Source organism: Protopterus annectens, chromosome 10.part0 (genome assembly GCF_019279795.1).
Source record: "Protopterus annectens isolate FY-2018-M chromosome 10.part0, PAN1.0, whole genome shotgun sequence".
Classification (NCBI taxonomy): Eukaryota; Metazoa; Chordata; order Ceratodontiformes; family Protopteridae; genus Protopterus; species Protopterus annectens.
Window position 1 is genome coordinate 598,809,688 of NC_056744.1, and position 14,107 is coordinate 598,823,794.

The window sequence follows — 14,107 nt, forward strand, 5'->3', positions numbered from 1 at the left end:
CATCATCCACAATATCTAACACTGGCAGAATAGCAAGGGGTCTGTGTTGAAGTAATAAAAGGAAGTCTATGAGCCTTTTCTTGGATTCTGAGCAATCCTGGCCTTCCCAATAGAAATGCTCCCTCATGGTATGTAAGGTTTCCCCCAAAGGAGTAGTCCTCAGGTGGAGAGGCTGATGGAATTGACTCCTCAGCATAAGAATCCTCATAAGGGGGTAAAGAATATCCTAGGTCTGAGGATGAATCTGAAGAGATAGACACCTGGTCGGATGAGTCATAGTCTGCATCCTGTCTGGGCCTTTTATCAGGAGGGGGATGGGACCCCCTGATCAGAGTGATTAGGTCTTCGGCCATTTTGAGCATTTGTTTCTTAGGCATGGAGGCCTGTCCTGGAGAATGCTGTATTTGTTTCTTTGATTTTAAAGGAGGCTTAGACTTAGCAGAGGGTTTAATGCTTAACTGAGTAGGTCTGAAAACACCCTCTGAAGCTGCGGGTAGCTCAGCTACTCCGGATCCCTCTGAAGGGTTAGTTTCTGTAGGCTGAATAACTTGTGCGTCCGAAGGCCCAGCCATCTCCACGTGGGAGTCAGAGGCGGCCTGTGGTTCTACAGAAGCAGTCGTCAGGGGCTGCGAAGGCGCCTCGCTGAAAACTGGAGAACCGGCGACTCGTCAGTTTTGGGCCTCGGATGCCTATCCTTGTCTTTGAGCTTTTTATGTATTACGGTCGTCGGAAGTTCCGACGGCATGGTATAATTGAATTTTCTACCAAAATAATGTCGGGCAAAATCAAACCGACATTTAATAGTGCGCTTGTTAAACCTAGCACAAAACCGACAACCAGTGACGTCGTGGTCTGGGCCTAGGCATGGGATACAATAAGAATGGAAATCCTTAAGAGGTATTTGCTTTCCACAAGAAATACAGTTATTAACTTTTACTGACATCGGTCTGAGGCAAGAAAAAGTTTCCCCAACAGGGTACTTAGCTTTGTAGAAGACTTTGGTTCTGGATTCGGAATGAAAATCTCAGGAGACGGCTGACAGGCACTTGCAAACTGCTTCTGCTTCGGGCACCGTGCGGCAAGAAAGACTGAAGAAAATGGCGTCGGATGCATCTTATATACCCCTGTCGCACTGACGTCAGGGAGGAGGCGACAGCAACCGACGCCGGACCAAGACTTTGGAACTCAGGCCGACTGGGGAACCGCCTGATGGCAGGATAACCCAAGTGTAATGACTGCAGCAGTGTAACACGAACATCTGAAAAAGCCCCAGGAGGAACAGAATACCCCCAGGGAGAAAGGAGGAGGAGGAGAATATGTGCATATGGAAGGAAAAAGGAAGAAGGAAGGTGGACCCCTCAGCTAGAAGGACAACCACAACACAGAGGGGGAAGGAGGGAGAGATTGAATACTGCAACAGTGAAGAGAAGGTCTACTGCTATGGTAAGATTTTACACAGCTCTACTACGTCCTTCCATATTACTGTAGCAGTATTCTACATCTAAGGGAGAGTACAACAGCTTAAGAGGAAGCCTGAGAGGGTGAAGGCACAGAAGAGCCCTCTACAAAACCATGCAGGTTAGCCATCGCAAAACTTGCCCTTGCCCTGGAAATAACATCCAACTTATAATATTTAGTGAAAGTATGAACAGATGACCAAGCAGCAGTCTCAAGAATGGAACTGGTATCCGAACCCTTGAAAACGGCATCAGTGGAAGCAACATCCCTATTAGAAAGCATCTTTACAGACAAGGAATGACATTTTTCATGAAATGAATAACAGAAGGAAATGGCCTTATAAAACCAAAAGAACGTGAAGGTTTGCTTACGGGCACCCAAACCCAAAGTCCTAGGATGAAAGAAAACAAAAAGCTGCTCGAATTTGTGAATAACTTTAGTTTTATCCAAATATCTAAGCTGACTACGCAAATCCAAGGTGCGAAGAGCCTCCTCATTGTCAGATTGCGGAGAAGAAAAAAAAAAAGGGAATGAAATGAATAGATTAAGGGACAACTCACTGACCACCATAGGTAAAAAGATGGATTAGTTCAAAGACACTCTGTGTCTATGAAAAACTAAAAGAGGAGGAACAGCCACGAAAGCCTGAAGCTCAGACACTCTCTTGGTGGAAGTAAGGGTCAAAATAACAGTCTTCCAGATATAATGTTGTAAGGAAGCTAAAGTAGCAGGCTCAAAAGGAGCCTGGGTCAATTTTTCAAGTAAAAACTTGAGGTCCCAAGAAGGTGGAATAGGCATCCTGGGAGGACTGACATGAAGGACATCTTTAAGAAATTGCTTGATCTCAAGCCTAGAGCCCAGAGGAGGACTCAATGGCAGACAAGAAGAAACTGCTGACAGGTCAGTTTTAAATGAAGAATATGCCAACCCAGCATGGAGCAGATCACACAAATAAAATGGAAGTATAGGAATCTCCATGGAGAGGGTATTTTAAGGGTCAGAGAAGCACCATACAGAAAATCTTCTAGATTTGGACTTACGTGATATTCTGGTAGTGGGTTTCCTGGCCTCCTGCAGAACCCACATCAAGTCCTCTGAAAAAAAGGTGCCTAAAAGAGAACAAACCCTATCACCTACAGTGTCATTTGAAGAGTGGACAGATGAGGATGGATAAGAGATCCCTTGCCTTGTGTGAGAAGATCCGGTGAAGTAACTTGTGGTAACTGTCCCTGGCCAAGTGAGAAAGAAGGGGAACCAATGCTGTCTGGGCCAAAAGGGAGTCACCAGCAAGATTTTGGGAGAGTCTTGCCTGATCTTGAGCAGGACTCATGGTAACAGAGGAAGTGGGGGGAGGTATACAGAAACATTCTCTTCCAAATAAAAGACAGGACATCCGCTTTCCAAGTCAGAGAACTTGAGACTCTGGAACACATTAGAGGGAGTTGTCTGTTCAATGGGGAGGTGAAAAGGTCTACCTGAGGTGTAGCCGACCAATAGACAATGCCCAGACACACATCTCTGTGAAGCATCCATTTGGTAAGCTTGTGCTCTAGACCTGACACTAGATTGTTCTCTGAAGGAATGTAAACCACCAGAAGAGTCACTTGATACTGAATAGCTAGAGCCCAGACTTGAAGAGCTTGTCTGCAAAGAAAATAGGACCTCATGCCCCAATGCTTGTTGACATCACTGTAGTACTGGTGAAGACCTTTTGGGGACCGGGATGAGTGAAGGAATGAAAAGCTTGCAAAGCCATAAGTAGAGCTTTCATCTCTCATGTTGATATGAGCCTATCTCTGACGAGGAGGCAGGAGACCCTGTACCTTTGAGGGGGACACAAAAAGCTTCCCAACCCATGTCTAAGGCATCCATGAACAGCTTCTGAGAGGGAATAGGAGCCTGAAAGGGAATCCCTGGATTGAGAGAGAGTTTATGAATCCACCACTGAACCTTGAGCTTTAGACAAAAGAGGAGGAACAGGTAACTCCAAGGGATGGCAATGTAGGAGCCACACTGATTTGAGGTATCACTGAAATTTCCTCATGTGGAGTCTGGTGAGAAGAAGCATGGGAATGGTGGAGGCCATAAATCCCAGAACCCTGAGATATTTCCTGGCTGTGACACAGGACAGAGGAAGAAAAGACAGGAAAAAAGCTGTCAGGGACAGAACCTTGGTGGGAGGGAGATATGTCAACATGGGCATGGTCTGAAGTCTGCAACAGAGGAAAACATGATCCTGGGAAGGTATCAGAACTGATATCTGGAGGTTGACGGTGAACCTCAGACTGTGCAAAAAAACAAATGGTAAACTGGAGACCCTACAACAGATTGCTTGTAGGAGGAGTCTGAATGAGCAGATCATTTAGATAGGGAAAAATCTGTATACCCTGAAGTCTGCAAAAAGCAATGACAGGAGCGAGGCATTTAGTGAATACCCCTGGAACAAGTAAGAAAGGGCAAGGCAGAACACTGAAAATGCATAGAAAAAACAGAGAGCTGTAAAAATTTCCAGAACAGAGGGAGAATGGGGATATGAAAGTATGCATTCTTGAGATCTAGACAGACCAGAAAGACCTGGAGAAGAACAGGAAACAAGGTATTAAGTGACAACATCCAAAAAGAATTTGCTTGAATTATTGTAAGCATCATTCTTGCCATTACATTGTTTTTCCTTCCAGGCAAAACCCCAGTAAAGCAGAAGGAGGTAAGAGCAGAATTATTTCAGGGACACACAACAGTAATGATACCAAATCAAAGCTGAGGACATTGACAAACTTAAAAGAAAGTCATTACAATTAAGTGAAGACAAAGACAAAACACATTATTACAAAAACAGGACAAAGCTGTGCTATAGTGCTAGTACAGAAACATCTCGGGTCTCTCCCATCAGCTGCGAAGCGTCAAACAGAATCCTTCCCATATTGGTGGTATACATGGTAGTACTGTCTTGGCAGCATTGCCCACATACTAGCTCTGCAACATGTCTTCACCGACTATCTCCACTAGTTTAAACTTGCAATGTGGGGAAAACTAGGGTTATTAAAAAGCTGACTGGTGAATGTGAATTAACCATCTAAGGTAGCCACCACGCTTGCTGAACATACTTATCCCTTCTGTTATGGAAGCAATTCATCAAATAAAATGCAGACACATTTTACAAAAACAGAAAGGCAGTAATAAGCAACATCATGTTCAAGGAAAACATTTATTCTGAGTATTTGATGGGTCAGCAAATGCTCAATGTACACACCAATGGCTAACATACAATGCAAGACATGAATGTCTCATTTAGAAAAATGAAGTAAAACTTGCTAAACACACATTACATGTATACATATGCAATCAATAATACAAGTACAGAGAGGTCAGCCTTAAAGGGAGACAGACTGCCTGATTTCCTCAATATCCCAGAAGCCTTCATAATGGGACACCAATTTCTGAAGGAGTGTCAGTACCCTCCTTAATATGGTAAACAGATGTAAACCATATGGTCAGTGACAAACACATTCTAAAGAATCAGGACTTAGAAATTCACTTTAAAACATTTTTTTAATAAGCACCATCTTCTCAAAAGTGTGGTCTGTGTGCTTATCCTGTTCTCTCTCAGCATTGCCAGACACTCAGATGTCGACTACTTTTATAATTAAGTAAAAGTACATACCTCAAACCTCTGTGAACTAACTCTTTTCCCTTTTTTCATCCACGTTATACGTGGTTTTGGATCACCTGTTGCCTGGCACACAAATGAAGCAACCCCACCTGAAATTCCAATCTGATCTTCAGGGGTTTTGATAAATACAGGCTCACCTGCAACAAAACAACACATTTGTCAGGCTGTGATTACTAACTTGTAACAAAATAAAATTTAAGAATCATTGATTAAAAATATATTAAACTATTGTTCCTGCCATGCATTTCTCTACAGACAGTGCTCCTTTCATTATCTGTAAGCACAATACATGCTGTATTAATAAATAGGTGATCAAAATCAAATAGAAGCAGTCAAATGTATTATAAAACATACAAGATGAAAAAAAGCAATATCCACAAAGTCAGCCAAGCTAACAAAAACACTGCTAATATAACAAGTATGCCCAGTTCAAAATCACAACGGAAAAAAAAGTAAAATACCAGTCTCATTCCAATTAGTCTGCTACAGTATGCCTTGCATTATGCAAACAGAAATATTCATATGCAGTAGTACAAATGAAGACAAAATTGGCATATGCAACATTAAGCAACACAAAGTCCTTATCAGTCCAATAACTCCTAATGATGTCCACTCCTTTTAAGGCACTTGCTCCTGCACCAAATGTAATGAAACTAAAAATAATTTTATGTTATGTAGTCACCATAACTTGGCATCTGTGTTGTCCATTTACAGTCTTCCTCACAAATGGGTTTGGATCCGATCCATCTAAGATCCAACTCGGCTGCATACACTAGACTTTGGATCCATCTCTCGAGCTACTCCCTTCACCCAGAATGCCCTATTCCATCCCCATTACTTCAGATCGAGTTTGCTGCTTAATCTCTCAATGGTCTAAGAAGATGGAAATAGACAGAAGAAAAGATGGGTCTCAAACCTGAACAGTACGGTTCCAACCCAGTCTAACAGAAACTTCCAGGAGCAAAAGGGAGGGGGGACGGATGGAAGGTGAAGAATGAAAATGGACAACACAGATGCCAAGTTATGGTGAGTACATAACTTATAAATCTGATGTTGTCCTTTTCATTCTTCCTCACAAATGGGACAGAGTCCAAAGCTACGTAGCCCTCAGAAGGCCCTCATGGAAGGACGTGCTAGAGCACTGTCAAACAAAAGAAGCTCTGCTTCCGGACATGAAGTCCAACTTGTAATGCATATAAAATATAAGAGTCTTTGACAAGTAGCTACTACACATATGTCGTCAATAAGGAGGTTCTTGACCAAAAAGCTGTTGAAGCAGCCATGGACTGAGTTGAATGAGCTTGAGGAGGGCTAAATAAATTTAGTCCTTTTTGAGAATAAACCAATGAAATGCAATCAGTAATCCATTTGGCTAGAGTAATTTTAGATACCACCTGACCTAGGTGATTAGGTGAAAAGGATATCATGGATATCAAAAGCTGATCTGACTTTCCGAATTGTTTTGTTCTGTGAAGATGAAAACATGGTTGTCTGTGCACACTGAGGAGATGAAGCACGTATTCTCCTTTATTAGGAAACTCTGGGGAGGGGGGACTGTAACTGAATGGACTGATTAATGTTATTTTCAGATGCCACTTTAGGAAGAAAGGAGGGGCTAGTCCGTGGAGAAACCCTGTCTTTGTGAAAAACAATGTAAGGAAACTTAGCTGAAACAGCCTAGAGTTCAGAAATCATTTTCTCTGAAATTACAGCTACAAAAAGGTCTTCCATGAAAGAAATGTCAGATCACATTTGTCAGATGGTCCAAAGGGCTTATGAGTTAATCCTCGAAGAACTACAGTAAGGTACCAAGGAGAGGAAGAGTCGTATTAGGGGTCTGAGAAGAAAAATGCCCTTCATGAATGCTTTACACAATCTGGAAGAGGCCAAACAAGTTGATTTCTTTCCCGAATGAAAATTCAAAATTGCTGCAAACTGAAGTTTAATTGTTGAGAAACTTGCCCCTTCTTTAAAAAGAGATGTCAGAAAACGAAGAATGGCTGAAATTACGGCTGAGAAGGGGTTGATATTTTGGCTAGAAGCCCAAACAGAAAATCTCTTCCACTTGCTTCTGTAGACTTTTATGGGAGAAGCTTTCTCGGAGGCCAAAATAATATTGCAAACTGGGGAAGAAAGCCTGGACTGTCTAATTATTACTGGAAGTACAGAAACCATGTGATTAGTTTGAGGGAGTGGAGATTGGGATGCTGAATTCTTGATGGATGACACAGGAGATCCCGAGCAGGCTCCAGAATCCATGGCGGATATCGCAAGTGAGATTGTAGGAAGGGGAACCAAACTTGCAGAGGCCAGAAGGGGGCAATGAGGATGACCGTGCTCTTCAGCCCATTTGTTTTCTGTAAGAATTTTGGAATCAGTGGAAGGAGGGTAGGCATAAAGGAGACCCGGGGGCCAACCGTGAATCAGAGCATCTCTTGACGATTCCCTCTTGAGGGGATCACAGCAAAATACTTGCTGCACATATTGTTGATAGGGGTGGCAAAAAGGTTGCAGCAAGGTTATCCCCAATGCCTGAAAATCATACTCACTACCGATCGAGAGACCACTCATGAGGCATCAGAATGGATCTTCTTAGTCTGTCTGCTAGTACGTTGGTTTTCTACAGGATGTGCGCCACAATAAGAAAGTGGTCTGATGAGATCACCCATTCCCAATTCCTCATGGCCTCTCTGCACAAGGGTTAAGATTGGGTTCCTCCCTGCTTGTTGATATATCAGACTACCAACATGTTGTCCATCTGAATTACAATAGTCCCCAGTCAGAGCTGGAAGTGGCAGAGTTAAAGATGTTAAGATTTGCACTGGGTGTGACAAGGATGGACAAGCATCTTGAAAAGCCTGCAACTCATCTCTAGAATGCTAATACACAAATTGGTTTCTAGAGGGGACCACAAGAAATGCTTCCACCCTCACCCCAGTTGGGAGGCATATTTGATCAATGTGATAATTGGGGGGGGGGGTCTGCCCAGTACTAGTTCCTCAGACGGAATCCAACAACAAATGTGTTGTGTGCAAATTGGGGTGAGTTTTATACTAAAGGTTAGGGGTTGACAAAGAATGGACCATTGAACAGCCAAAGTCTACTCGAGAGTTTTCGTGAAGAAGCATGCTAATGGAACCAGAAGTATGGCCATTGCCATCAACCCAAGAGCTTGCAGCACTAATCTTGCTATAGGGGGAAGCTTGAGAAAGTATAGCCTGAACTTGAAGTCTCATAGACATAATGCGGTGGAGGGGTAAAGAACTTACCAGAGTTGTACTATTCAAAAAAAAAAGAGTCCCTATGATCTCCAGGCTTTGTACTGGGAGTAATTTTGATTTGGTAAGATTTATCAAGATACCAAAGATGTTGCAAATCTGGAGCAAATAGCCTCTAGTTTGTAGAAGTTGATGCTTGGATAGGGCAGTGAGAAGTCAATCATCTAAATATGGAAACACCTGGAATTAGTTGAGCCTCAAGCGATCTGCTACTACTGCCATGCATTTGGTAAACACCGTGGGGGCTGTGGTGAGTCCAAAGGGCAGGGCTTTGAACTGGTAATGGACTCCCAGATGAAAGCATAGGTATCTCCTGGATCACCTGTTTATTTTTATGTGATAGTATGCATCTTGGAGATCTATGGAGCACATCCAACAGTCCTTGTGTAGAAAGGGCAATGCTGGGCCGTGACCATTTTCGAGCTTAGTCTAATATATGGGTTTGACATCCCATTTTCTTTGACACTAAAAAGAAGCGCAAGTTCCAAATCCTATCTGGTTGGGTGGGACCTTTTGGATGACTCTTCTCTGTATTTCTTGTGCTGCATCCTTCCTCTGACTGGGTGGAATGTCAGGAAGTTTCTTCCTTTGAGAAGGAAGATGAAGGAAATATGATATGTAGTAACCTCTGGATATTATTTTGGTTATGGGAAAGAGTGGTGGAAGCTAGGTTAAGAAGGGAGGAGATGATTAGTGATCAGCAGTATGGTTTCATGCCAGGAAGGAGCACTACAGATGCGATGTTTGCTCTGAGAGTGTTGATGGAGAAATATAGAGAAAGTCAGAAGGAGTTGCATTGTGTTTTTGTGGACTTGGAGAAAGCATATGATAGGGTGCCTAGAGTGGAGTTGTGGTATTGTATGAGGAAGTCAGGAGTGGCAGAGAACTATGTAAGAATGGTACAGGATACGTACGAGGGTAGTGTGACAGTGGTGAAGTCTGCAGTGGGAGTGCCAGACACGTTTAAGGCGGAGGTGGGATTACATCAAGGATCAGCTCTGAGCCCTTTCTCATTTGCAATGGTGATGGACAGGTTGACAGACGAGATCAGACAGGTGGCCCCATGGACTATGATGTTTGCAGATGACATTGTGATCTGTAGTGAGAGTAGGGACCAGGTTGAGGAAACCCTGGAGAGGTGGAGATCTGCTCTAGAGAGGAGAGGAATAAAGGTCAGCAGGACTAAGACAGAATGTGTGTGTGTGAATGAGAGGGAGGATAGAGGAATGGTGAGGCTGCAGGGAGTAGAGTTGTGAAGGTTGATGAGTTTAAGTACTTGGGATCAACAGTTCAGAGTAATGGTGAGTGTGGAAGAGAGGTGAAGAAGAGAGTACAGGCAGGGTGGAATGACTGGAGAAGAGTGTCAGGAGTGATTTGTGACAGACTGGCACCAGTAAGAGTGAAAGGGAAGGTCTGCAAGTTGGTAGTGAGACCAGCTATGTTCTATGGGTTGGAGACGGTGGCACTGACAATAAGGCAGGAGTCAGAGCTGGAAGTGGCAGAGTTAAAGATGTTAAGATTTTCACTGGGTGTGACAAGGATGGACAGGATTAGGAATCAGTATATTAGAGGGTCAGCTCAGGTTGGACAGTTTGTAGACAAAGTCAGAGAAGCGAGACTGCACTGGTTTGGACGTGCTGAGGAGGGAAGCTGGGTATACTGGGAAAAGGATGCTAAGGATGGAGCTGCCAGGTAAAAGGAAAAGAGGAAGGCCTAAGATAAGGTTTACAGATGTGGTGAGAGAGGACATGCAGGTGGTTGGTGTGACAGAGCAATATGCTGAGGACAGGAAGAAATGGAAAGAGATGATCCGCTGTGGCGACCCCTAACGAGAACAGCAGAAAGAGAAGTAGAAGTAACCTCTGGATATTACTCTTAGCACCCAGGAATCTTTAGTGATATTTGTCCAGGCATCTAAATGCAGAGAGAATTAATCCCTGACTGCCTCCAGAGTTGAACAGTTTGGTAGCGCTTCAGGAACGTTGACAGTAATATTAGAAAAACAATCTCCAAAGCCCTGGTTCTGCATGCTCCCTCTGCCTCTAGGTTGACGTCTATCATTAAAGTTTCCTCCTTTGCCTCTGGAGGAACTCTACCTGGATGAATGCTGGAAAGGTCCCCGAGCCTTGAGGAACTACATCTTACCACCTTACTGGTTTCTACAGAAAGTCTGATGATGGGTAGAAAACTTGATTCCCACAGCAGACAGAGTCTTACCTTCTTGTTCACTGTGGGTAAGCATGCCCTTGACTGATGGCCCAAATAAGGTAGTGCCATCAAATATGGCATTAATAAAAGAGGTCTTGTAGGGCTCCATAAATTCGCATAGCTGCATCCAGGCATGTCTCCTTAAGGCTATCCCTGAACCTGCTGCTCATGAGGTAACTTCCGCTGCATGGGAGATCAATCTCATTGAAGAGTATGAAATGGACAACAGAGTGGCCAGCTGAGAGGAAGTCTTTTTGAAATCCTCAACAGACGTGGACTCCGACAGAGTATTTGACAACTCCTTCAACACTGACTGTAGCCTAGTGAAATGTCCAAAATAATTTAGAGACCTAGGCACGAAGGTAGCGGAGGAGAAACCTCTCTTTCCAAATAGTGGATGGACAGAAGAGCTCTGCTTTGCTAGCTCTTTCTTGGTGGCTGCTGCCACCCCCACAGCATCAACTGGGACAACTTTGCTACAGTGGGGTCTATCAGAAATGGGGGGGGGGCAAACATTTGTCCAAATGCTTGGGGATGGGTTCGAGAGTGTCCAGTTTGATCAGTGCATCCACAAGAGGGAGGGGGTCACCCAAGATGTAGATGGTCCAGAACTGAAAGCCTCCAGAAATACTGGCTCTTCAGGAGATGACTGGGAAGACCAACCACCTTTCTGTTTGAGGATCATGAGAATATCTGCGAAGGAGATATCAGGTGGTGATCTGGGGGATCCCGCTCCCTCAAAGTCAGTGTCTTCTGTGACAGACGCCAATGGGAAGTCAATGCATCTCCTCTACACGCCCTCTTCCATGGGACCTCCTACGCAGGATGTTCAGGGTAGGTGACGGAAGAGAGAGGAAATTCCTCTAGGGAAACATACTGGAGACCTCCTGGAAGTGGCTGCCCCTGTGGAATAGGTCTGATGGGCTCAGAGCTTGGAACCAAAGAAGGGAGAGAGAGAGGATGCGAGACAGGCGACGATAGCTCTCTATGGAAATAAAAAGCCCTTTCTACCACCCTGAAAGCAGAAGGACCATGGGAAACCCTTTCGTCCCTCCTCAATGCAGAGTCCTCTGAAGAAGGTAGGTTGGGGCCACTCCTGGATCTGAGCCTCAAGGGGAGAATCAAATCCAAGCTGTCCAAGGACAAAGTTCAGAGAGAAAGGGACGAATCCAACAAGATTGGCCCAGAGCTTAACCCCTTGGATCTGGCGCTGACAACTCAGCTCAGAGACCTGCTCTGATCTGAAGGTATCGATGCAGAACCAATCAGGTAAACTGCTGGAGTCCAGGAAGAAACTTTCCCCGGATCCGATGCCAAACCTCTCTGGGATCTCGGATCCTGGGACCCCAAAACCACAGGTCAGATTAGAGAGGGAGAAGACAGTATGAACTTTGTAGGTGCACTGACGAATCCAGGAAGGGATGGAGCTGGCAGGACCCCCATCTGAATCTGAGCCCTGAGAAATTTCTCCATCATCCTAATCCATATCCACCTCTGGCAAACTCCTGGGCGACCTGGAAGATGCTGTGGAAGAGGGCCTGGAATGTTTCTTCAGTGTTTGGAAGAGCTGAACTGGCAAGGTGGGAGATGCAGGCTTTACTGTATACTCTGGGGTACGGCTCTTGTGAGAAGAGCCTGCTCTTGGATCTGAAAGCTTGGGATCAGACAAGAAAGTAGATGGGAATGGAGAGATCCTGATCGCAGCCAAAGCTGTCGGATCCAAGTACTGTATGGGATCTGAAGGTAATCTTCCAGACTTAGGACAAAAGAAATTGCATCTGAAATCTTTCATATCTTCTCCAATGGCTGAGAAAGCCCTAAGGGGACTTTCAAAGACCTCTTTTTTTTTTGTTTACGAAGAAAATGACCTGGCTAGCTTGGGGGGGGGGGGGTTTGAGCCCCAGAAGAAACTGGAAGTAGTACTTTAAGAATAAATTTGTTTCACCTGTCAGCTAAAGCTTCAGGGTTAAAGGTCGAGCATACTGTACAGGCCTTATTCAAATGGTCTAATATAAAGAAATAAATGCACTTCTTGTGGGCATCTAAATTGGGGACCTTATGCCCAGAAGTGCATTTCTGAAACCTTTTCAGTTTCTCTGACATAGTGGAAAAACAACAAAGTGTACAGAACTAGGGCAAACAAATGCAAGAGAAAGACTTTTTTTTTTTTAAGGGTACCAGAAATAAACGAGAATACCAACAAACATGTCGACAATGGTACAGAGGAAAGAAAGAACTACCAAAGTAAGAGAGAAGAGGCAATATTATAAAAGAAAAATACAAGTGCCCAAGGCCCAGCAAAAAACTGAGTGACAGTAAAGAAATTACAAAATGAGGATGTTTAAATAGGAAAGAAGACTGATATACATGTAATAACAATGAAAACATTAACCTTACTAACCTAAGTGTGGAACCTGCATCTAACCACAATGGCAGCAAACGAGATCTGAGGTAATGGGAATGAAACAGGCCATTATGGGTAGGAGGAGTAGCTTAAGATCTGGATCTGAAGTCTCGTGTATGTGGATGAGTCAGATCCAAGGATCGGACCAAACCCATTTGTGAGGAAGAATGAAAAGGATAACATCAGATATAATAGATATGATGTTAATATATCATGTGAAACACGAGGGTAATCCTCCTTTAATGGGTCCTGTGATTGCGTTCATCATCTCTAACAATCACAAATAGTTTTTTTTTCTCAAGATGCTATGCTCAGAGCGAGTAAGACCAGATGTTCTGATGTCATGTGAAGACTACAAAAGTATGCTTAGCCCCTCAGCAAACAGACTTGCACAACTCCAATCAAGCACACTTTTTTCATATCTAGAAATAAAGATGACTGACAACACCTACAGTGCTAATTATAAGCAACATGCAAGTGCTCAAGGTAAATGGGACTCAAAAAGCCAAGACAAAATTGTAAACAGAGTGTCTAAGTACAAGGGGACAGTGGAAGGTTGCCTCTGAACCATTAAGGAGGATACAGACACAACTTATATGGCCAGAATAGATCTGTTATATCTAACACTGGTGATGGACTCTAATGGATCCTATGACTGTGATGAATCCCAAGCAGTAAACAATGAAAGGAAAAGAGAGAGGGTTGAGAGTGGAAGTATACACACTACACAAAGAAGGCAATACTGCTTTCTAAATGTATGGAGAAAAGAACAACTGACAACAGTGCAGATGTCTACAGTGGAGAGTCTTGAAGAAAATATGCTTCTAATTAAAATAGTCTAACTGCAGTATTTTTCTAACAGATTGTGAGTCACCTGACTGCAAAAGATGAAGTAACTGCCACATGACTTCCAAAAGGCTTGTTTGGCAATTGCAACTCTTCCCCTCCCCAGAGTGAAGGAAACAAAAGGCAAGCAATGGTTTAAGCTTCCTAAACTCATGCACCTACTGCAGATAAAACTTGAGCCAACAATGCACACACAGTGTAAGTGTTCTTTCTGCCTTGGCTTACATCCAGCAAAGATAACAG

The 14,107-nt window shown here is 43.7% G+C and overlaps 1 protein-coding gene across 18 annotated transcripts in view; it reads right to left on the reverse strand.

The window, feature by feature from the left end:
- PTPRF (protein tyrosine phosphatase receptor type F) overlaps positions 1-14,107 on the reverse strand; it is a 3,404,399-nt gene that overhangs the window by 1,956,622 nt on the left and 1,433,670 nt on the right. For all 18 annotated transcript variants that reach the window (XM_044085436.1, XM_044085429.1, XM_044085440.1 and 15 more), the window contains one exon: positions 5,120-5,265. In XM_044085436.1, the coding sequence (XP_043941371.1) occupies positions 5,120-5,265 (146 nt within the window). The remainder of the gene's footprint in view (positions 1-5,119; positions 5,266-14,107) is intronic.